The sequence below is a fragment of the Bufo bufo genome, chromosome 9 (assembly GCF_905171765.1).
Source record: "Bufo bufo chromosome 9, aBufBuf1.1, whole genome shotgun sequence".
Taxonomy (NCBI): Eukaryota; Metazoa; Chordata; class Amphibia; order Anura; family Bufonidae; genus Bufo; species Bufo bufo.
In genome coordinates this window covers 195,821,807-195,845,122 of record NC_053397.1, presented here as the reverse complement: position 1 = coordinate 195,845,122, position 23,316 = coordinate 195,821,807, and the positions used below count along the sequence as shown (strand labels likewise).

Sequence of the window (23,316 nt, the reverse complement as noted above, 5' to 3'; positions counted from 1 at the left end):
CCACTTTTTCTTCTGACAATGAACACTTCTGTGAGTCATACAGGCAGGCATTCTGACCGCCAGGGTATCATTAATAAATAAGGGACAGTTTTTGAAAGCTTTGGAATATGAAAAAGCATAACACATGCCACAGCACAGTGTTTTAACCTTTTTGCTACTAGTGCCGTACATGTATGTCGCTAGAGCGATGGGTAAACATGGCGCGCGCGTGCAGTGGGCGCCATGGCAGACGGGTGTCTGCTGTTTCAAATAGCAGAGACCCGCGGCTAAGAACCGCGACTAGCAACAATGTCGATTGCGGTCATTACAGCCTTTAAGTGCCATGATCAAGTGCGTTCTTCTGGGTTTCTTAACAGCATCGTCTGCACTCTATAAGGATGCCGGTAATTGAATTCAATACGCTGGGTCTCTCTGAGCAGACCCAGGGTATTGGAGCTGTGATTCTTATTTTGACCAGCAGGTGGCAGGCCAACATAAGAAATTAGCAATTCTGCTCTCATTAGGAATCTTTATGAAAAATGATGGTACAGAATAAAAAAAAGTCTTGTAGCCTCAAACACAAGCTACAAAACCATTTTAAAAAGTAAAAAAAATAGATAATTAAAAAAAATATTAACATTTTAATAGAATGAAAAAAGAAATAAAAAATATAAACATCATGGGCATCACTGCATCTGAAACCGCCCATACTATTAAAATATAAAAATATTTTTCTAATACGACGAATGGCAGAATGTGAAAACCGGGTCAAAATGGCCGATTCGCCATTTTTTTATTGCTTCTCTTACCTTAAAAAATGTAATAAAATGTAATAGAAAATGTCACAGCCAGCTCTCTGAGAAGGTCTGGCAGACGTTCTTCTGTACCTCTTGCTTAATGTTCTTTGTTTTGGTTTCACTTTGTCATCTCCTTTCCTTCTCCCAGCTGTCACCTACTTACTCTAATTGCCTCCCTTTATATTCCCTCCCATACTGCCTCACTTTGCGGTTTATACTACTTCCTGGATTTAAGTCTTCACTGCTGGAGACTTCTGTTACTGCTTGTTCAGATAAGTCCTTTCATGTATTGTGTTTCCTTGCTGGCTTGATTCTAGGTGACCCTGACTCCCTCCGTATTAAGTGCAGGGAGCCGGTGGTCGTGTCCCCTCACTATTATAGGGTTTTCAGGTGTCACACAGTCTAGGTACGAGGGCATGCAATCGTCTACCTCTGAGACCCTTGTATGTGCTTAGCAGTCAGGGTGAGCTCTTAGGGTTTTATAGGGGTCACCTTTATGCTCCTTAGTTTGGGATCAAGCCAGTCGGATGTTTATCCATAATTTCCAGCTATCTGCAACATCATCCGTGACATTATAAACCGCCATTACCGTCTTAAGCATGGATCCCGTTTCAGCCTTGATTGACCGCATGCAGGGTCTTTCACTGGAGGTAGCAGATCTCCGTAAATCTGTGTCTCAGTTTCAGGTGACCGGTTCTGCTTGCGTTCATGGAGTTTGTTCCGAGCCTAAGATCTCGCTTCTGGATACGTTCTCCGGGGGTAGTGAGAATTTTGTTCTCTTTAAAGAGGCTTGCAAACTCAATTTTCGCCTACTTCTCCATTCCTCTGGTGATAAGGAGCAGAGGGTGGGGATCATCATCTCGCTGCTCAGGGATAACGCTCAGTCTTGGGCCTTTTCAGTGCCGGTGGGGGCACGGCCCCTCCGATTGGATGGATGAATCTTTTGTAGCCCTGGGGCAGATATATGATGACCCGGATCGTATTGCTCTGGCTGAATCTAAACTGCGTCTTTTATGCCAGGGTAAACAGTCCGCAGAGATATACTGTTCTGAATTTCGGAGATGGGCAGCTGATACTGGTGGGAATGATGCTGCACTCCGAAGTCAATTTTGCCATGGTCTTTCGGAGGGATTGAAAGATGCATTTGCTTTTCATGAGTGACCTGTCTTGTTGGAGTCTGCCATGTCTCTAGCTGTTCGTATTGACAGGCGTCTTAGAGAGAGAGGAGACTACTCCTTCCTGTCATATTCAATCCAAGGACAGTGGGGCGGTCTCATTCAGTGCGCAGGGGCCTCAGTCTCTCTCAATCCCCTCTGAGCAGGAGGCCATGCAGCTGGGTTTGCTTGCCTCTGATAGTAGAGGATTCAGCTCTCAGAGGAGGGTTTGTTTCTGTTGTGGGGGTATAAATCATTTGTCTAATGTTTGCCCCTCTAGGAGATTCAGGGAGTTTTCTGAGGGTAATAAAGAAACAAAAAGAAAAAAAACCTCTAAAAACTTTCCATTTGCTACTATTGGCAAGGTTGATGCGGAAATTGAAGGTTTGCCGTTTGCTTGTACTTCCCGTTTTGTCCTACCTGCCAGGGTGGCGCTAGATAGCAAGAACATTGTGAGATTTTTGTAGATAGTGGAGCAGCTGTCAATCTCATTGATAATCAATTTGCTATAACACATGGTTTCCAGGTATGCACTTTGGAAAAGGATATACCTGTTTTTGCTATCGATTCTGCTCCACTTTCTAAAAAATCGTTAAAGGGCATAGTTCACAATATCCGTTTGACTGTGGGTGATACTCATGTTGAGGATATGTCATGTTTCGTCCTAAGCGGATTACCTACTCCTCTAGTGTTGGGGCTACCCTGGCTCACTAAACATAACCCCACCATTGATTGGCAAGCAAGGCAAATAAATGGTTGGAGTGACTTTTGCAGATAGAATTGCCTCACGGCATCTCTTTCAGAGGTTTCTACCAAGACTGTACCATCTTTTCTCTCTGAATTTTCGGATGTGTTTTCCGAGAGTGGTGTCCAGGAGCTGCCCCCTCACCGGGAGTATGATTGCCCTATTAATCTCATCCCAGACGCCAAGCTGCCAAAATCACGTTTATACAATCTCTCCCAACCTGAAAGAGTCGCTATGCGTACTGAGAAAGGGACACATCCGAACCTCGAAGTCACCTGTTGCCGCTGTTTTTTTTTTTTTGTTAAGAAAAAAGATGGTTCTTTAAGACCTTGTCTGGATTTCAGGGAGCTGAACAGTATCACGATTCGTGACCCATATCCGCTTCCTCTGATCCCGGACCTGTTTAACCAGATTGTTGGGGCTAAAGTTTTTTCTAAGTTGGATTTAAGAGGGGCATGCAACCTAGTCAGGGTCAGGGAAGGGGACGAATGGAAGACGGCCTTCAATACCCCGGAGGGTCATTTCGAGAATTTGGTTATGCCCTTTGGTTTGATGAATGCTCCGGCCGTCTTCCAACATTTTGTGAACAGCATTTTTTATCATTTAATGGGGAAATTTGTACTGGTGTATCTAGATGACATTTTGATTTTTTCTCCTGATTTCAAAACTCATAGGGACCACCTACGTCAGGTCTTGCTCATTCTGCGGGAGAATAAATTGTACGCTAAACTGGAAAAATGTGTGTTTGCGGTTCCGGAGATTCAATTTCTTGGTTTTCTTCTCTCCGCTTCTAGTTTTAGCATGGACCCTGAGAAGGTCCGCGCTGTGCTTGATTGGGAGCTTCCTGAGAATCAGAAGGCGCTGATGCGGTTTTTGGGTTTTGCCAATTATTACAGAAAGTTTATTTTGAATTATTCCTCTGTTGTTAAGCCACTCACTGATATGACTAAAAAGGGGATAGATTTTTCCTCGTGGTCGGTAGATGCGCTTAAGGCCTTTTCTAGTATTAAAGAGAGTTTTGCTTCCGCTCCCATTTTGGTACAACCTGATGTCTCTTTACCTTTTATTGTTGAGGTGGACGCTTCTGAGGTATGTGTGGGTGCGGTCTTATCTCAGGGTCCCTCTCCTGTCAAATGGCGACCATGTGCCTCTTTCTCAAGGAAACTCTCCTCCACAGAGAGAAATTACGATGTGGGAGATAGGGAGTTGTTGGCCATCAAATTAGCTTTTGAGGAATGGCACCATTGGCTAGAGGGAGCCAGACACCCTATTACCGTGTTTACCGACCATAAGAATCTGGCCTACTTGGAATCAGCCAAGCGTCTGAACCCGAGACAGGCCAGATGGTCTTTATTCTTTTCTAGGTTTAATTTTGTTGTCACGTTCCGCCCTTGGGTTAAAAATGTGAAGGCTGATGCCCTGTCACGTTGTTTTCCGGGAGGGGGGAAGGGGTGGTGCTGGTCTCTGCTCTTTATCCTGATTTGGAGGCAGAGGTTCAGGTAGCCCAGGCAGAGGCTCCTGATCTTTGTCCTCCTGGGAGGTTGTTTGTGCCTCTTTCTTTACGACACAAGGTTTTTAAGGAGCACCACGATACTGTCCTTGCTGGGCACCCGGGGAGTAGAGCCACAGTGGATCTCATTGCTCGGAGATTCTGGTGGAATTACGGACCTGCCTCGTTCCTCGGGGAAGACTGTGATTCTGGTAGTAGTGGACCGTTTTAGCAAAATGGCGCATTTCATTCCCTTTCCTGGGTTACCCAATGCTAAGGTGCTGGCGCAAGCATTTGTTGATCACATTGTCAAATTGCATGGCATTCCTTCAGACATCGTTTCTGATAGGGGCACGCAATTTGTTTCCAGATTTTGGAAGGCCTTCTGTTCTCGCTTGGGGGTTCGGTTGTCGTTCTCTTCTGCTTTTCACCCGCAGTCGAATGGTCAGATCGAACGCGTCAATCAGAATCTGGAGACGTATCTGCGCTGTTTTGTGGCAGAGAATTAGGAGGATTGGTGTTCTTTTTTGTCCCTTGCTGAGTTTGCTTTAAATAACCGTCGCCAGGAGTCCTCGGATAAGTCGCCATTTTTTGGTGCATATGGGTTTCATCCGCAGTTTGGGACATTCTCTGGAGAGGGGTCTTCTGGTTTACCTGATGAGGAGAGATTTTCCTCGTCTTTGTCATTTATTTGGCAAAAGATTCAGGGTAATCTGAAGAGGATGAGTGAGAGATATAAGCATGTGGCGGATAAGAGACATGTGCCTGGTCCGGACCTGAATGTGGGTGATCTGGTGTGGTTGTCTACAAAGAATATCAAACTGAAGGTTCCCTCCTGGAAGTTGGGTCCTAAGTTTATTGGGCCTTACAAGATCTTGTCCGTCATCAATCCCGTTGCCTTCCGTCTTGATCTTCCTCAGACTTGGAAGATCCATAATGTTTTTCACAGGTCCCTATTAAAACCTTATGTCCAACCCATTGTACCCTCCTCTTTGCCTCCTCCTCCGATTGTTGTTGATGGTAATCTTGAATTTCAGGTCTCTAGGATTGTGGATTCTCGCATTATCCGCAGTTCTCTCCAGTACCTCGTTCATTGGGAGGATTATGGTCCTGAGGAGAGGATGTGGGTCCCAGTGGCGGACATTAAGGCCACTCGTCTCATCAGGGCTTTCCATAGGTCCCATCCTGAGAAGGTGGGCTCTGAGAGTCCGGAGTCCACCCGTAGAGGGAGGGGTACTGTCACCGCCAGCTCTCTGAGAAGGTCTGGCAGACGTTCTTCTGTACCTCTTGCATGATGTTCTTTGTTTTGGTTTCACTTTGTCATCTCCTTTCCTTCTCCCAGCTGTCACCTATTTACTCTAATTGCCTCCCTTTATATTCCCTCCCATACTGCCTCACTTTGTGGTTTATACTACTTCCTGGATTTAAATCTTCACTGCTGGAGACTTCTGTTACTGCTTGTTCAGATAAGTCCTTTCATGTATTGTGTTTCCTTGCTGGCTTGATTCTAGGTGACCCTGACTCCTTCCGTATTAAGTGCAGGGAGCCGGTGGTCGTGTCCCCTCACTATTATAGGGTTTTCAGGTGTCACACAGTCTAGGTACGAGGGCATGCAATCGTCTACCTCTGAGACCCTTGTATGTGCTTAGCAGTCAGGGTGAGCTCTTAGGGTTTTATAGGGGTCACCTTTATGCTCCTTAGTTTGGAATCAAGCCAGTCGGATGTTTATCCATAATTTCCAGCTATCTGCAACATCATCCGTGACAGAAAATCACTTAGACTCCAAAATGCTATCAATAAAAACTACAGATCGTCCCGCAAAAAATGAGCCCTCACACACCTCAGTAGATATAACTATAAAAAAAATATGGGGGTCAGAATATGGTGATGTAAGAAAAAAATATTTTTCAAAGTTTTAATATATTTTTACACTATTTAGAGATTTAAAAAAACTATACACATGTAGTATCGTTGCAATTGTACTGACCCAGAGAATGAAGGGCATTTTTAGCCGTGAAGGGAACGCCATAGGGACAAAACCTGTAAGGAATTGCATATTTCTTTCCAATTCCACCCCATTTAGAATTTTTTTCCCACTTCCCACTACATATGGTGGCATTAAAAAGTACAACTTGTCCTGCAAAAAATAAGCCCTCATGGATATGTGAACAGAAAAATAAAAAAAGTTATGACTCAAGGAAGAAAACACTGTCAAAGGTGCGTTTACCCATAGCTATGTATGTCAATGTCACCCAGACATCATTCACTATTGCTGTCATTGCGTTCAAGAGCTTGGGGAGAGAAAAATTGTCAGAGACTAGAGGGTGTTAAATACCAATTTTCTGGGTAATTGGAGCCACTTTGGTTTGACCAGAATTAATTCGGGTCCGAATCGAACTTTGTGATAAGTTTGTCAAAACCTGACCCGAATCTCGTCAGGTTTGCTCATCCTTAGTTTGAATATATGAAAATACTTGAACATGTTGCCCTATGTTGAAAAAAAAAAAAAGCCCTTGAAATTTTTGCCCTGTTCACATTGTCTATGATGAGTGCAATCCATCTTGCCAAAAAGTGTTATCCCAATTCTGCAAAAAAAAACAAAAAAAAAACCTTTGCTCCAAATTATTGTCTTATCAGCTCTTGTTGATGCAGCATACGAGCTAGCAGCAAAGTCTATTGCAGAACCTGTAGGTCATTCATGCGGATTTGCCGCGGTTTCTCACTTTGCCACGCAAATATATAATCCTGCCTCTTCAACTAGACGAGGTTTACAACACAACCAGATATTGATTCACCAGAACCTTATCTGATCTTGATTCCGATAAGTGAACCTGGCCGTCCTAACTTCTTCCCTTTATATTCAGTAGATTATCAATTAGTTTTTTTTAAGCCCCCTCGATGCCATCTATTTTTACCAGTGTTTGCAATGAAAAACTGGGCGGTCTGTTTTCGAGCACAAACCTTTTACCCCTTTTGCAGTTCTGTTTGGCACCAGCTTTGTGTGACTTAATAGCGTCTTCTTCACCGCTTAGCATTTATTACATGAGAAGCATTGAAGAGCAGAGCCTATTGTGTGGCTGCTGTGCAACATGAAGTGGAGACGTACGGTTTGGACTATGTTCACACTAGAGTAAAGAGTGCTACTTATTACTATTGGTCCTGCTTCTTATAAGGCTGGATTCCCACGTGCATATGTTTTTTTGAGTGAAAGCCAGAAGTGAATCCAGCGGGAAGTAAGTCGCCCAGACAAAAACAATTGAATGCAATGCTTTTTGTCCCATTTTTGCAAGCGACCAGATCACCACTGAGCCCCATTGTAGTCAATGGGGCTCCGGTGGTGAACTGTAGACTCCGTCAATACCAGATCTGGCAGGCTGCTCTCCATTCTGAAACAGTCTGCCAGATCCACTGCTGCATATGCGACCATACCCTTAGGGCTGTTTCACATGAGCGAGTCCATTGCGGGAATCGCGCTCTGTGAGTGACGGTGATCCTGCTTTCTGTACTTGCAGGAGCGCAGGGCATTATACTGATTTATAATGCTGTTTGTCTCTGCTTGACCGGACTGCTACAGGATCATACAGACAGCTTTATGTCACTATGATCCTGTAACAGTAAGGTTAAGCAGAGGCACACAGCATTATAAATCAGTATAATGCCCGTGCGCTTCTGCAAGTGCAGAACGCACGATCACTCTCACATGGAGCATAATTTCCAGACTGCACATGCTCCTGTGAAACAGCCCTTAAAGGGGTTGTTCATTTCCAGGCTCCCTTTGGGCACTGCCCCCCTCCCACGTGGCTGGATCTGCAGTGGGAAGCATACTTGGATGTCCCTCGCCACTGGGTTTCGACTGCTTCACCCCCTATCTGCAAAAACAGTTGATAACACATTAAGAAAAGTTCTGTTGTGTGTCCTAAACCCTGTTGATCAGAGCAGAGTTGACTTTGTGTTTCTCTGTTTACTAGCTAACCTCTGTCACTGAGTAACCAGGCCTCACCATGGAGTTATTTACACTGTCAGTGTCCGATGGGACGTGGTAATTACTGTTAAGCAAGCTTGTGAGCACGTCTCTCACTCCTGCAAGTCATAACAGACAAGTCAATGTAAGAGCACGTTCACACACAGATTTCTATTGCATTGCAAAAAATATAAAAAATTGTATTTACCTGCTTTTTTTTTGCAATTGAAGTTTTTAATATGACTAGTTGGAGGTGCAGTGTAATTACAGCTTCCTCTCTGATTCAAGCAAAGCATCTTTTCATATAACTCTGTGTTGGGCAATTCCTCTATTAATACTTCTAGAAGAAATTGCCAGCACTAATAAAGGGCTGTCTGGGGGTTACCAGTTGGGGGTGTGTGTCCCTGCACAGTATGCTGCTGGCAGCACTGATTGGATAGTGTCAGACTGTGCAGGTACACACCCTCAACTGGTACCACCCATCTGAACCTTCATTGCAAACTGCTAGTTATTCATTCATAAACTTCTAGAAAGAATAATAGAGGAATGGCACAACATAGAGTTATATGAAAAGATGTTCTGGAATTATTATTACATGGGGAATGCAAGTAGTTATTAAACCGACATGTCAGGAGAAGGCAGCGGTCCCTCTTTAACCACTCTGTACAGGATGGTCAGTATAAGGTCTCATCCAGACATTGAATACAGATTTTGTCTTATTTTTATCTATATTACTTTATATATACAGTACAGACCAAAAGTTTGGACACACCTTCTCATTCAAAGAGTTTTCTTTATTTTCATGACTGAAAATTGTAGATTCACACTGAAGGCATCAAAACTATGAATTAACACATGTGGAATTATATACATAACAAACAGGTGTGAAACAACTGAAAATATGTCATATTCTAGGTTCTTCAAAGTAGCCACCTTTTGCTTTGATTACTGCTTTGCACACTCTTGGCATTCTCTTGATGAGCTTCAAGAGGTAGTCACCTGAAATGGTTTTCACGTCACAGGTGTGCCCTGTCAGGTTTAATCAGTGGGATTTCTTGCCTTATAAATGGGATTGGGTCCATCAGTGGTGTTGAGGAGAAGTCAGGTGGATACACAGCTGATAGTCCTACTGAATAGACTGTTAGAATTTGTATTATGGCAATAAAAAAGCAGCTAAGTAAAGAAAAACGAGTGGCCATCATTACTTTAAGAAATTAAGGTCAGTCAGTCAGCCGAAAAATTGGGAGAACTTTGAAAGTAAGGGCTATTTGACCATGAAGGAGAGTGATGGGGTGTTGCGCCACATGACCTGGCCTCCACAGTCACCGGACCTGAACCCAATCGAGATGGTTTGGGGTGAGCTGGACCGCAGAGTGAAGGCAAAAGGGCCAACAAGTGCTAAGCATCTCTGGGAACTCCTTCAAGACTGTTGGAAGACCATTTCAGGGGACTACCTCTTGAAGCTCATCAAGAGAATGCCAAGAGTGTGCAAAGCAGTAATCAAAGCAAAAGGTGGCTACTTTGAAGAACCTAGAATATGACATATTTTCAGTTGTTTCACACTTGTTTGTTATGTATATAATTCCACATGTGTTAATTCATAGTATTGATGCCTTCATAGTCATGAAAATAAAGAAAACTCTTTGAATGAGAAGGTGTGTCCAAACTTTTGGTCTGTACTGTATATATATATTAGTCATATAACCTCATGTGAACGAGGCCAACAAATGTATAAATAACAGCCATTATTTCCTGTGCACTTTAGAGACTGTCAATGGGAAGCAGCCCATTACTGTTTGTGGAGCAGTTCCCTGGGGTTTTAGAATATCCTATCCCTACATGATCCTGCAATAAAAGAGTTAAAAACTCCCACCCAAAGCAAAGAGTAAAACACAAGGTAAGATTTCAACAGGCTGGTCATGCACCTTTCACCTGGCGTCCCTGACCCTGGGGGAATTGGACATTCAGTACTTTGACTGCGGTGGCCATTGGGTGTTTTGCCTTCCACAGCACAAAGGAGATCACTGAAGGAGCAGAAGGAGCAGGTAAGGCTGTCCTTATTTATTTTACAGAGCTGTTAGGTTTTCCCTATTACATTTAAAGGACTCATGAGGTTAATCCCTAATTACATTCTATGATGAATATGACTGGTTGGGTTCCTCATTCTCAAAGACATTCAATGTTCTTTAGATCTTGTGTTTTCTGAAGTTCCAGGACTGTTTTAGTCCTAGTTGGATGTAAATCCAACACAAAAAGGCAAAAAATAACAATAGTAGAACATACATTTGCAAAATTTGCACAAATTTGTTTCAGAATGTTGCACATGGCATTGTAAATTTGGTACAATGTGCCAGAAATACACCACTTCCATCGGTTCCACTGACCTGAACATAGGTCGCTTAATTTCAGGAGAAACGGTGGGAGTTCAGGTTTTGTGCCAGTAATACCGACGCCAATATACAGTAGAGAAATCCCATGAATATACAGTTGTCATGATCTGTATACATAACTTGGTCGTATAGTTCTATCACTCAACAAGTATCTGAGGAGAAACCTGAGGAATAAGACCAAATACCCAGAATTGCTTCAGATATTTAGAAGATAAATGGGGCTGTACAATTGGCCAAGATGGAAAAATAAGAAAATGTCTAAGTATTTATGCCTAGAGGCTTTTTGTCTATGTTCCAAAAATGAAGCAGCTGTCCGAAATATGGTGAAATATTGGAAGTGGACAATTTATTCACCCATCAGGCCAGGAGACTTTTGTTTGAAACTTTTGGAACAATTTTCACCAAAAGAATACATATAGTCAATCATACCTTGCGTCACTTTGAAGAGCATCCTAAATCCATTCTCGTAGGAAGCCAACTGTATATTTTTTGGATATTAGCCCACATTTACTAATGTGGGTGCTCCTAAGTCTTGGCTTAAATTGCAGCAAAGGGTGGCAGAATTTGGCGCATCTAGGTTTAGAGAAAGTTTCTGCGCCTAGTTAAAAAGAAAGGGCTGTGGCTTAAAGGGGTTTTCCTAGACTTTTATACTGAAGATGAGATATCCCCTGGATTAGGTCATCAGTATCTGATCAGTGGGGGTCCGACACCCGGACCCCCTCTGATCAGCTGTTTGAGAAGGCATCAGTGCTCACAGTAGCGTCACAGTCTATTCGCAGCTCACCAAGCACAGTCTGTACATTGTATAGCGGTTGTGTTTGGTATCACAGCTCAGCCCCGTCCAATTCTATGGGGCTGGGTTGCGCTTTGGCCGTGTTATCGATAAACGTGATGTCACATGGTCTAGGAAAAGCTGGAGAAGGCAGCGGCGCTACTGTGAGCTCCGGTGCCTTCTCAAACAGCTGATCTTCAGGGATCTCGTATGTCAGTTTCCCACCGATCCAGAGGATAGATAGGTCATCGGTAACAAGATTTATGAAAACCCCTTTAATGGAAAAGTGGTGGGGCCTAAAATACACCAAATTGCCCCACAATTCTGCCATAAGATTCTCAAGCCACCCAGTAGTTGGTATAGAGTCAGAGAAAAGAGTCTGTCCTTGCACCAGTTTTCTCATTTAACATGAGTCCCTGTGATGAATCTGGTGCAGATCTAGGCAGCCTGTCCAAGCTTACACCATCTATAGGGTCAGAACATCTGCTCCACTGAGTGGACACTGGAGGCCTATAGAAACACAGACATGAGAAACGTTAGCTTATTTGTAGATGTGGAGTCAGGACTGTTTGTTCTTCGGTCGCTAGTACAAATAGAAAACATTTTATCTCTAGTGGACTTCAGACCTTTGGAGAAGACTTGTTTGAGCTCAATAAAGGAATGCATTTCCCATCTGTATCATTCTACTGGTCACTTCTGGTATCACAGCGTAGAAAGTGTTGGAAGAAACAGAACTGTCCACTTAAGGGTCCTTTACACAGGCCGAGAATCCGCCAGATAATTGCTAACTAGCGTTTACAGGAACACTGGTTAGTGATTATCTGGCGGTGTAAAGGTGCCACCGATTACCCGATAAACGAGCAAAATGCTAGTTTGTGGGATAACATGCTGGTTTGTGTTGACACCTAAATCGTCGTTTTTGACGGCAGTAGATCATGTTTTGTAAACAGCCTCTGCTGCTGGCAAACAACGAGTCTGTAAGTGGATGAGTGTTGGCATTATCGATCGCTCCTCATCATACTGTGGAGGAGATCGCTGCATGTAAATGTAGCTGTCTCCACTCGTAAGCAGGAGCTTGTCAGGATGGAATGTTTCCTTCCCGACAATCGCCTGCAAAATTGGCCACTTTAGATAGTGAATTACTTTGTGTTAAGTGGTTGCAGATAACTAACTCATCAGTCATTCATATCAGATGTTATTGGTAAATGCTGGATTTACACTCTCCAACTAGACACCAATTATCGGGAAGGAACTGTTCCTTCCTGAGAATTGGCTGCTCATTAGTGGAGGTGAGAGTGGCATTTACATGCAGCAATCACCTCCATAGTATAATGACTAGTGGCTACTGCTTATCCTCATACAGCTGCATGGTTTCTGGGCAGCAGAATGCTGTTTAGACAGTATGATCTGCCACCCACCAACAATAATTCACTTGTCTGCATCAACAACCGTTTTTTTCGTTCATCGGGTGATCTCCATTACCTATAGACAGGCAGATTATCGAGAACAAGTGTTCCTAGGAATATTTGTCCCCAATAATCTGCCATACAATCGGGCTGCGTAAACCCGTCTTTATAGTTCCAGCATTTAATTTACACATGGGATAATGTACTGTAGATATTTGTGTGTGTTTTGGGTAGGTTCACATCTGCCCTAAAAGTAATCCGGTAGTCTGTTCCAGCGGCAGTATTTGCCTGACAGCCGTCTGATGACATCATAGTGAATGGGAATCCAGCTATACCGTATATGGTAACTCCGTTAGTCTGTTCCGGCAGTGGTATTTGTCCGGCCGGTGTACTGCGGTATCTACATAGGCTGGATATAGTAATCTGTTCCTTTGCCAGAACAGACTCCTGGATAACTTTTAGCGAAGATGTGAAGGTAGTCTTATCCGTCCTGATGAGTATTCAGATTTAAAAATTACAGTTTGAGCGTTGTTCATTTTGTGTCCACTAAAGGGGTTGTCCCAAGTAACACATGCATCCCCTATCCATAATATAGGGGGAGATAAGGGTTTAATCAGGGGGACCCGACCGCTGGGACCTCTGCCGATCATGAGAACGGGGGTTTGTGTTCCCCTGTTGGAAAGGCGTGCCAGTTGCCCATGTCCGCTGCCGCTCAACTTTTTGGGACTTCCACGTATAGCTGAACAGTGGCCTGCCACCCCATTCATATGGGAGAAAATGGGATCCCTGATAGGGGATAAGTGTTTGTAATGGGACACCCTCTTTGCTAGCCTATGACAATGCATATAGGTGCAGTAAACACCGTTACTTTAGACTAGAGCTCTGCATTCAATGGATTGATCCTTTCTTCATGATCAGGCATAACATTTAAAATTCCTTTAGCTGCCCATACATATAAAAATTGGCTGAAATGACAGATTTTTGCAACCATACTTTGGGAAGATCTCAAACATGGTTGGATGAAACTACATGTATTCAGCAACTGGTTGATCGTTTGCTACTTTGTGCAAACCCACTCTGTATTATTTTTTTTACTTGGTTCGTGATCGACCAGCTTTGTTTGTCATGTTGTTGGTAAGATTGCTCTCATTAACGATCCCCATGGACGATACCACCAGATTTAGTCTAGAGAAACATGTTCAATGTGTGTGGGCCGGATAAAATGGAAGATGTTCAGAGGTGAAACACATTCTGCTATCTAAAGTTATGTGTACGAGGAAAAGCAGACGCCAGTGAATTAAAAGTGTGTTCTTGACTCCTGGTATTTCTGACATCCTCAGGATAGGTCATTAATATCTGATCGGTGAGGATTGAACACTCCACCCCCCCCCCCCCCATGACCTTGTTACCCTGTCAGGGTAACAATTAGTCTTCGGTGGGTGGTGCCCTAGGCACGTGCCCTCTAGTGCCTAATTGCAAGTACGGCCCTGAGTGAAGCACAAAATACTGCCGCTCGTGCCACAGTATGAAACTGTATCCTAGTCCTGAGGACAGCAATACATTTGAATTCAGGAGGGCATCTGTGGCTGCTGGCCAGGTGCATACGTGCTTGATGCTCCTACATTAAGTAATGCTGAGAGCATCAGATCTTTATGTACCTGCCTGGAAAATTCACCGTAGGGTCTATGGCCAATCCACCCATGTACAGATGACTGCTGGGGTCCCATTTAAAAAAAGAAATTATATAAAGTGGTTGATCATGTTTTCATGCCCCATCTTCTTACATCTGTTGTAGGTATGCATCTCCTTCCAGTACTACTCTTAAGCCTTGTAGGCTTGGTTTCATCCCACACCCAATATCCTGACATTTGCATTGCTAAACCCAAAGACATTCCTCTGAACCCCATGTGCATCTATCGAAAAGAAGTGGTAGAAGTGGAGGAACAAGAGGCGCAGGAGGCTGCTCCTCCAGAGAAGATCCCAGAGAACACCAATCCAAGGGTCTGGGAACTCTCAAAGGCCAATTCCATGTTTGCTATGGACTTGTTCAAAATTGTAGCTGACTCTAAGACCGAATCGGAGAACCTCTTTATGTCACCACTTAGCATCTCCCAGGCCTTCACCATGGCAAAGCTTGGGGCGTGTGATAACACTTTAAAACAGCTTATGGAGGTGAGTAAAAAAATGGTAATGTAAGTGTAGATCTGGAGATTTGTAGGTCCTATCAGTATCTTGCAGGCATTCGTGTTTTTTTCTTTAAGTGTCATGTGTATTTCATGTCTTTATGAAAGTGAAAGTCTATGCTTATTTTTTCAATGTTACTATTTTTGTTTCTTTTCAAAAAGTTCCCTAGGGGCGGCCATATTAGAGGCAAACACATGCTTCCTGTATTATCTGAATAGCGAGAGAAGCAAGGTGCTTTATAGCTGCTGCAATGATTGGGAATTAATGGTCAGAAAATTGTCAATAAAATAAACTAACAGAAACTCTAGGAAGAAAAGGAATACAGCCTCCTCCTGCCAATACTAGGGAGTTGCATATAAAGCCTTATCTGTAGATTATCCTGTGTTATCTAGGCCTGCAACAGTATTATAAAGTTATCATCTGGCCTCTAATAATAATAATAATAATGAGTGATCCCATTCTCTACTGATATTATGATGACTCTGCTGACTGTGTCCCCGTCTACACAGGACAGGTGAAAAGAAAACAGGATACCAGCATATTGTATGTTTTACATTAGTGAAAAACTTAAATACTTTCAGATAGTCATAAAAAATAAAAATAAGGGAATTTGAGTCTGTTTTCTCTAACCCTTGGATTTTAGTGGATTAAAAAAAAGCTTGAAGTTTTATGCCGGAGTGATGGATCTTTTTATTTACGGTAGTTATCTGTGGAACTTAGAGTGTGTATCATCAGGGGAATTTTTGATGCCATTCTTGCATGTATTTTTCACTCTCTGATGCAAAATGTGCCAAATGCATTACACATTTTGCAAAAATGTAATAATCTTGGTGCACTTTGCCATGACAAGGGAAAAGTATACATGCCAAAAAAATGGAACAAAAATTGGTTCTTATGCAGGGGCGGACTGGGAACTTGCAGTGGCCCCAAGTTGTAGGCAAATCCAAATTGACAGAAGGTGGGGCAACACAGGTAGGCAGGGCCAACACAATCCACAATTAGGCAGGGACAACAGAGGTTTTATGCCAGCAATACTGCAGTACAGCACAAAATATCAACCAAGCAAAACAAAAATACAACACTGTAGCATAATATACTGCCTTATCACCATGCAGAGGACGATAATACAGTTGAATTTAGGAGGGTGGCTGCTGACCAGCTGCATAAGGACCTGATGCGTCTAGCATTAATTAATGCTGAGAGCATCAGATCATTATGTAGCTGGCCAGTGGCTGTGAGGAGGGCTGGGCGGCCCCCTGAGCATTGGCCCACCTGAAAATTTCCCTGTAGGTTATATGGCCATTCCGCCTCACTCTTATGATATGCCTGCCATTTATGTTTATACCAAACACCAGATTTAATTAAAGCATGCATTCCCTTTAATGATTTCATTTCTCCAGGTAACTTCTACCTCTCCAGTTGAATTAAAAAAACATAGCTAAATTAAAATCAATCTGTTTCATATATACAATGTAGACCAGATGTTCTCAAACTTTTCCCGTTTTCTCACTTGCGGACACTCAGGCTTCACCATTATGAAAACACTCCAAATTACATCACTTCCAAGCAGTGTTGAGTTGGGTGTCCATGGGCCCACCAGAGGAAATGAGATCTAATATGTAATAAATAGACTCTAGTGGCAAGTAATTGACTCCAAACTCACGTCCAAATGGGGTTGTCTTCTGGTGGACCTTTAGGCCTATTGTGATGTCAGAAAGTATGCCAACTGGAGGATTTTCAAGGTATTCCTGCTGGGCAGTCTAAGCCTGCTTCTGATGGACCACTTATAGATGTCTAAGTAGCAGGGATGTTGTATATTACTATCAGTGGAACGCTGCTGCCAATAATTTCTATACCATTACTCCCTATAATAGGTTTTCCACTTTGACCAAGTTTCTGAAAAGGCTTCTGACCAAATCCATTTCTTCTTTGCCAAACTGAACTGTCGACTATACCGAAAAGCCAACAAGTCATCAGAACTGGTTTCAACCAACCGTCTTTTTGGAGAAAAATCTTTGACCTTCAATCAGACATATCAAGACATCAGCGAAGCAGTTTACGGAGCTAAATTATGGCCTCTCAACTTCAAGGTGCGTGGAGTTAATACGCAAAATCAAAACGTATTTCTCTAAGTTTCAATATAATTGTCTTTGTGATTTTATAATATCCTTTTATTCAATGATTACCTTTTTAGGAGAAAGCTGAACTTTCTCGTGAAATCATCAATAATTGGGTGGCCAATAAAACAGAAAAGAAAATCACTGATGTGATCCCAGAAGGTGCCATCACAGAAGATACCATCCTGATCTTGGTTAATGTCATCTACTTCAAGGTGTGAAAATTTATCTCCACTCTTCAAGTATTCGCACTGCCTGTGACATGCAGGCTGCTGCACAGGACACGGTCTGAAACCTCTCCTGTGCCTTAGACCTGCATTTGTGGTTCGCCATCATGTTGCTCACAGTATGGAGTGATCTACACAATATGATGACTCTCCTAACCGTGGTGGAAGGATATCTTAGATATAATCTGGATTTACTTACTTTTTGTGCAATAATCTCCACCTTTGTGTTGTAACTTGTAGCTTCCAAGCCCAGTACAAAATAAGTAACAGGTCCCCACCAACCATGTTGCATTTATAATACTGGTGTCTGGCAGAGGGACCTTTGAGCATCCCTAAGGCACTGCTACACCCCTGCCATACAGCATCCCAACTACTATTGCACATTTGTTTTCTTCTTTGTCATGCTACATTACAAGTAAAATTGATGCCATTTCATTTAACTCTTCTCATCATGTTTAGGGCTTGTGGAAGTCAAAGTTTGAATCTATCAATACAGATCATGCAGAATTTCATGTCCCAGGCAGACGTGAGCCCTGTGAAGTCCCAACCATGTACCAGGAGAGCAAATTCCTCTACGGTGCCTACAAGGATGATTCAGTCCAGGTTCTTCAATTGCCTTACAAAGGTGATGATATCTCAATGGTGTTGGTTTTGCCATCGGAAGGTACACCACTCGAAAAAGTGGAGCAGATGCTGTCCTTGGAGAAGTTCTCAGACTGGTTGAACAAAGCTCAAGAAGTCCAGTTATCTGTCCATCTTCCCCGCTTCAGGATTGAAGACAGTTTCAGTGTTAAAGAGAAATTAGAGAAGTTGGGTCTGGTGGACCTGTTTGACCCACATACGGCACGGCTGCCAGGTAACTTGTGTGCTGGTGCTCATGTGACCTCTAATGTACCCCTTAGGCTACCAATACGTAAAATATCTGCTATATATTGGGCTTGACTAGCAATTGTCTTTATTATATGAATTTTTAGGAGTAGTTTACGTTCATGTCTCTCTTGCTGAATGGATAATATACCTCCCAGCATTTGAACCCCAACTCTGAATGCCCACAAAACCTCCCAGAGATGCCCATTTTGAGGCTCATTTGCCTAAGATTTGTTTCATAGGACAATCTGCCAAAATAGGCTGATTGGGAGGTACCTGTAGCTGGCAGGACAAGTGATTTTGCACGGCTGCGTTTTGAAGCGAGCGCTGGCTCGGCAATTTCCAGCAGTCTCATAGCAGTGAATGGAGAGCGCTCTTTATTCACTGCTACGCGTCTGCTTGGCTATTTTCAGAACTTGCATAGCAGTGAATGGAGAGCATCTGTGCATGCGCTGTGCGCTCTCCTTCACTTCTTGGACCTCATGAGGTGGGACCAGCCCCTATCTGACTTTGATGGCATTTACACTACTGATTAGAGTCTGAGATGCGCCATCCCCTTTAATATTTTTTCTTGTAAATTACAGTACCATTTTTAAGTTATCTTTTTTTTTTTTTATAGGAATAGTTTCTGGTGGAAGATCAGACTTGTACGTGTCAGAAGCATTTCACAAAGCATTTTTAGAGGTAAGATAATAGGTGAAGAAAAAAAGAATGACACTTGAACAACTCTATTATGGCTTCAGCAGATAAATATTTACCCAATGAAAATGTGTAGTATTTTCCAATATATAGCTATCTAGCAAAGGTGAAAAGTGTTCTTCAGACAGGACGGGTCAACATACAGTGACTTTCCTCATTGTCCTCAGGCAGCACAGAGCGGTATGTATGTGCTGCCTTCGGACTCGAGGAAAGCAAAAGTACAGGTAAGACAAATTTTCTTTTGGCAAGTGAAAAAAACCATGGAGTATTTCGAGCTTTTATTTTAATGTGGATAGTCATGTGAAAATACACCCCAAAACATGTTCATAATAAAAGAGAACCTGATTTAAACATAATTTTCTGATAATGCATTCCTTCTAAATTCTCTGAGTAGAAGGTAGTGTTTGGAAGCAATAAACAGGATTCCCTATACTGTAAATTAATAGTAGGTCAAAAGAGTCCCACAAGACGTTCACAAGCTGCGTGCTCCAAAGGAATTAGTAAAGCAATAATAAAATGTCTTATTTTTCAGGTCAATGAAGAGGGCAGTGAGGCTGCAGCAGCCAGTGCCGTTTTGGTGGCTGGGCGCTCGTTTAGCCCAAGGAGGATCACATTTAGAGCCAACAGACCCTTCCTGGTCGTCATTCGAGAAGTACAAATCAATTCTATTATATTCATGGGCCGTGTTTCCAATCCTGGATGTAATTAAGATTGTATGAGGACCATTGTGCAAATAACTTCCACAATTCTGCCTTCTTATAGGGACGCTATCCCTTGTTTTCACTTGTTAACCTAACGGAAATAATATTTCACATTATAATAAAAGTCATCATAGGCCGGTCTGTGGTTTCTTTATGCATTTTGAAGGGGAAAGGATCTACTAAAAAGGGAGAAATGCAATACCATAAGTTTTGTTACTGCTCTGGATAGGTCATCAAAAGGGTTGAGCGAATCTGATTAGGATTGTTTTATCTGAACCAGATTCTTTTAAAAACTACCTTAATAATATGGGCTCCGTCTTACTGTAAAATGTATGTCCTTCACAGAAGTCTTTCTGAAGGTTCTGCAAATGTCGTGAGACTTACTTCGTCTCACTTCTATCACGTCAGTTGGATTATTGGCATAAATTATTGTCTCAAAATACGAAGTACGACGCCGAGTTCAGCTTAGTGTTTTGATACAGCAATTTATGCCAATAAACGAACTAACGTGATAGAGGCGAGACGAAGTAAGTCTCGCAATATTTGCAGAAACTTCAGAAAGACCCCAATACATTTTACACTAAGACGGAGCCCATATCATTAATGAAGTTTTAAACTAATCAGGTTCGGATACAGCCATCCGAACCCGATTCGTTTAACCCTAGTCATCAATGTCACAATCGGATATTAAAGGCCCAGCTACAGGATAGGTTACGGATATGTAAAGAATGGATAACTGCTTTAAGAAACCTGAGGATATAGTATAAAATAAAGTAGCCACTTCTGCCTCGTGTTCCCTGGTACATAAGGTACATTATTAATTTCGTTGCTGCAGTTAACGACTGGCCTCTGTGGTCAACTAAGTTGTTATTGACCTGAGGAAGGGACTGGTGCAGTCCCAAAACGCATTGTTTTGCGCAGGTAAAAACTTCATTACTATCTCCAGTTTGGGGCCCATGACTACAATGACGCCGCTACAAAGTCTTTTTTCAGCATACTCCTTTGATCACATTCCGGCCCTAATTCAGGAGGATGCCGAGGAGCATGCAGCAGTCTGTTGACCCCTCTCTTAGCCGTCGTTCACATTTTTGCGTCTGTTTGACATCCATGAAAAAAATTAATCTGTCTGTTTCAACCGGAATCTGTGTTTGGTCCTCTTTTTTGCGCACCGCGTGTCATCCGTGTTACACGGACACTGCTCAGCTAAAATCTGAAGAAGTCTTCGGGTCCGTAAAAATCATGGATACAACACAGATACATCGGTGTTTGATTTGTGTAAGATTTTCACTGATAAGAGATGCTTATCAGTGAAAATCTAACCTGGATCAGACACCAATGTATCTGTGTTGCATCCGTAATTTCTGGAAGAAAGCAGCCATGTTTTAGCAGTCATTCGGTAGAAATGAAGTCTGTGTAATTCAATAAAATCAAACAAGACAAGAAAAGTTGCACTCACATATCTTTTATTCCATTTTTCTTTTGTGCCAATATTAAAACCCCTTGTGAGACGCCTGGATACAGAGCTCCAAAATAAATGTTAGGGGCAATGACGGTACAGTCTTATCCCCCCCATTCCAAAGACATCGCCCCCTCCGACAAGTCCAGTATCCTAATGTGTGGAGTTATTTTTATTTATTTATTTTTTTTACAAGAAAAGCATACATTTTCACAGTCGTAGAAGAGTTTGAGTCCAATAAAAACCGTGTTCATTATAAATAAGTGATAAATGGATGTCAGGTTCTTACAAAACATACTCTGTACTCGAACACAAAAGCATCAGTCAGGTAAATAAAAAATAAAATAAAAAAAGAAGAGGATTTCACTTTTTCGTATGCGGCAATATATAACGTCCTGAATAAATTATTCTTGCTTCTCAGACTTTAGCATGCAAATGTCAATAAAAATAATAAAAAGGTTATTCACTAAAATGACAGTACCGGTTATATGGGACCAGAAGAAATATACTAGAGCTAAAGGAAGAAGAGTTAGAGAATGGATGACCTGATTCTAACAAATACATGACTATATTCCAGCTTACTGTAGTGGATATGCAAATAAAAGTGAAAATAGACCATCCCCCTTATTGACCCAGCCCATGAGGTTCTCTTCTGTGATTCCCCCCCCCCCTCTGTGTCATGGATCATATATATATATATATTCCATCAAATTACAACTGCCCTGACTGCTATGTGTCAGCACTCAAGTCCACTTTCATAACCATGGGCCTACCAATCTAACATCTAAAGCAGTTTTCACACAACCCTGATATAGCCGTCATGGTTCTAAACAACCGATTCCTGGATCAGTATAAGATTCGACTGTGATCGGTCTACTTTGGTAGAACCCGTGGTAGTTCTGCTGCAGCCCATAAAAAGGTTGCCAAATTGCAGCTGTATTATGGATGTGCTAAATTGGCCTCATGCCTATGACCAGGAAACCTCCATACTGTTTAGTATCCGCCTTAGGCCCCATTCACAGTTACGTTTGAAATCCAGATACGACAGTGTACCACTGGATTCCCATGGATTATAATGGGATCTGCCGGTCACCATGCTGCTTTTCCGGCATAAATGCCAGTTTTTGGCCCAACAGATAACCCTGCATGCAGCGGTTTTCGTCTGACCAACAGATCAGCCCATCTGATCACGCTACGGGATTCACAACACTACTGTGAACGTGGCCTTATCTTCCCCCCTGCTCCAGATTATTCCCCTCTAGTATTAAGAACCCCACTTGTGTAAACTAAGGAGCACTGGTGCAGCAGTAGAGCGATATTGACCATTTAGGTACACAGCCATACCAGAATGCTATATTAATTTACCTAATGAATTACTCCATCCACCATTAAACTGTAAGTTCCAAAAACATCAAATCCCAGACTGAAAAGTCAAGAAGTTTCCTCAACTTGCAAACGACTTGCAGACTTGTCTTACATGCTAGATCCACCAAAAATAAGAGATTTCAAAAAACAGACTTACAATTCCTTTCCAATGGGTAACATTACAGAGGATTGAGGGGCATCAAGTTCAGTCTGCTCACTGACTCCAAAATATATTATGTTCTGGACCAGTTAAGTTACATTATGGTGCCATACATACACAAGTGTCCCAAAAAGTATTCACAGACACGAATTAAGAAAAATCCACTTTTTGGAACCAGCTGTTTACCAAGCCTATTAAGTATATGGCCACCTCTAAGGGGTTCTGATTAAAGAGACCCAACTGGTATGACGTGTTACAGGCAACGCTTCCTGGGAAAAATTATGCAAATGATCTCTCCACCAGAGGGAAGTGAACAGTCTTTCTAGTGTCTTTTCCTTTTGGAGGAGACTTTGGCTTGGCTAAATCCCTAGTCATGTTCCACGGCTCTTCTATGGTCAGACATTGACTTAGGCAGTAGTTACCTCCAGTGTCAGTTCATAGAAATACAGACCGTTTTCTTCCTTACCGAGGAGAGCTGCTTTGCATAACATACATGGCCAAAAAAAAAAATCCATAACCCAATGTTCATTATATTATCCAGCAATTGTCAGACAAAGCTTACCTGTGTAAAAATCTGTCTGAATTGTTAGAAGTAGGAATGTCACACATAGGGTTAAAACAATCTAGAAACATAAAAAAGTACAGTAATACCAGATTATGTAATGTTTTCTCGATTAAAAGCCCCTGTGTGTGGCCTGTGCAGTAAAATCCCATCCTCAGTGATTTCGACCGGAATGAGGATGCTTGTAATGTGAATATTGATTTGTATACTATTAGCATTCGGATAATTTACAGATTTACAAAAAATTTAATAAAAATAAAATACCCTAAAGCAGGGATGCTCAAC

General features: G+C 42.3%; 1 protein-coding gene and 1 long non-coding RNA gene across 5 annotated transcripts; one reads left to right on the top strand and one right to left on the bottom strand.

Moving 5' to 3' along the window:
• Positions 1 to 86: 86 nt before the first annotated feature.
• On the bottom strand, positions 87 to 23,316 carry LOC120978534. The gene is made up of 3 exons (XR_005774112.1): positions 19,989 to 23,316; positions 18,813 to 18,814; positions 87 to 98 (listed from the first exon to the last, which is right to left on the bottom strand). It is a non-coding gene; the product is annotated as an uncharacterized LOC120978534 (long non-coding RNA).
• Positions 10,002 to 19,625, top strand: SERPINC1 (serpin family C member 1). Of its 4 annotated transcripts, none has more exons than XM_040406731.1 (7): positions 10,002 to 10,022; positions 14,489 to 14,865; positions 16,752 to 16,967; positions 17,072 to 17,209; positions 17,681 to 18,077; positions 18,708 to 18,772; positions 19,320 to 19,625. In XM_040406731.1, exons 2-7 carry the CDS (start codon positions 14,491 to 14,493, stop codon positions 19,494 to 19,496), a joined length of 1,368 nt encoding a protein of 455 aa, XP_040262665.1. In that variant the 5' UTR covers positions 10,002 to 10,022; positions 14,489 to 14,490; the 3' UTR covers positions 19,497 to 19,625. The 4 variants fall into 4 exon arrangements, with proteins under 4 accessions (XP_040262665.1, XP_040262663.1, XP_040262664.1 ...); XM_040406729.1 differs by lacking the exon at positions 10,002 to 10,022 and adding an exon at positions 10,029 to 10,159 and having other exon boundaries at positions 14,487 to 14,865; XM_040406730.1 differs by lacking the exon at positions 10,002 to 10,022 and adding an exon at positions 10,029 to 10,170.

Bases quoted from the DNA above. Each gene is read 5' to 3' on its own strand.
- SERPINC1 (XM_040406728.1), top strand. The intron at 14,866-16,751 runs GTGAGTAAAAAA...TCCCTATAATAG, and splicing joins CTTTAAAACAGCTTATGGAG to GTTTTCCACTTTGACCAAGT. The intron at 16,968-17,071 runs GTGCGTGGAGTT...TTACCTTTTTAG, and splicing joins TATGGCCTCTCAACTTCAAG to GAGAAAGCTGAACTTTCTCG.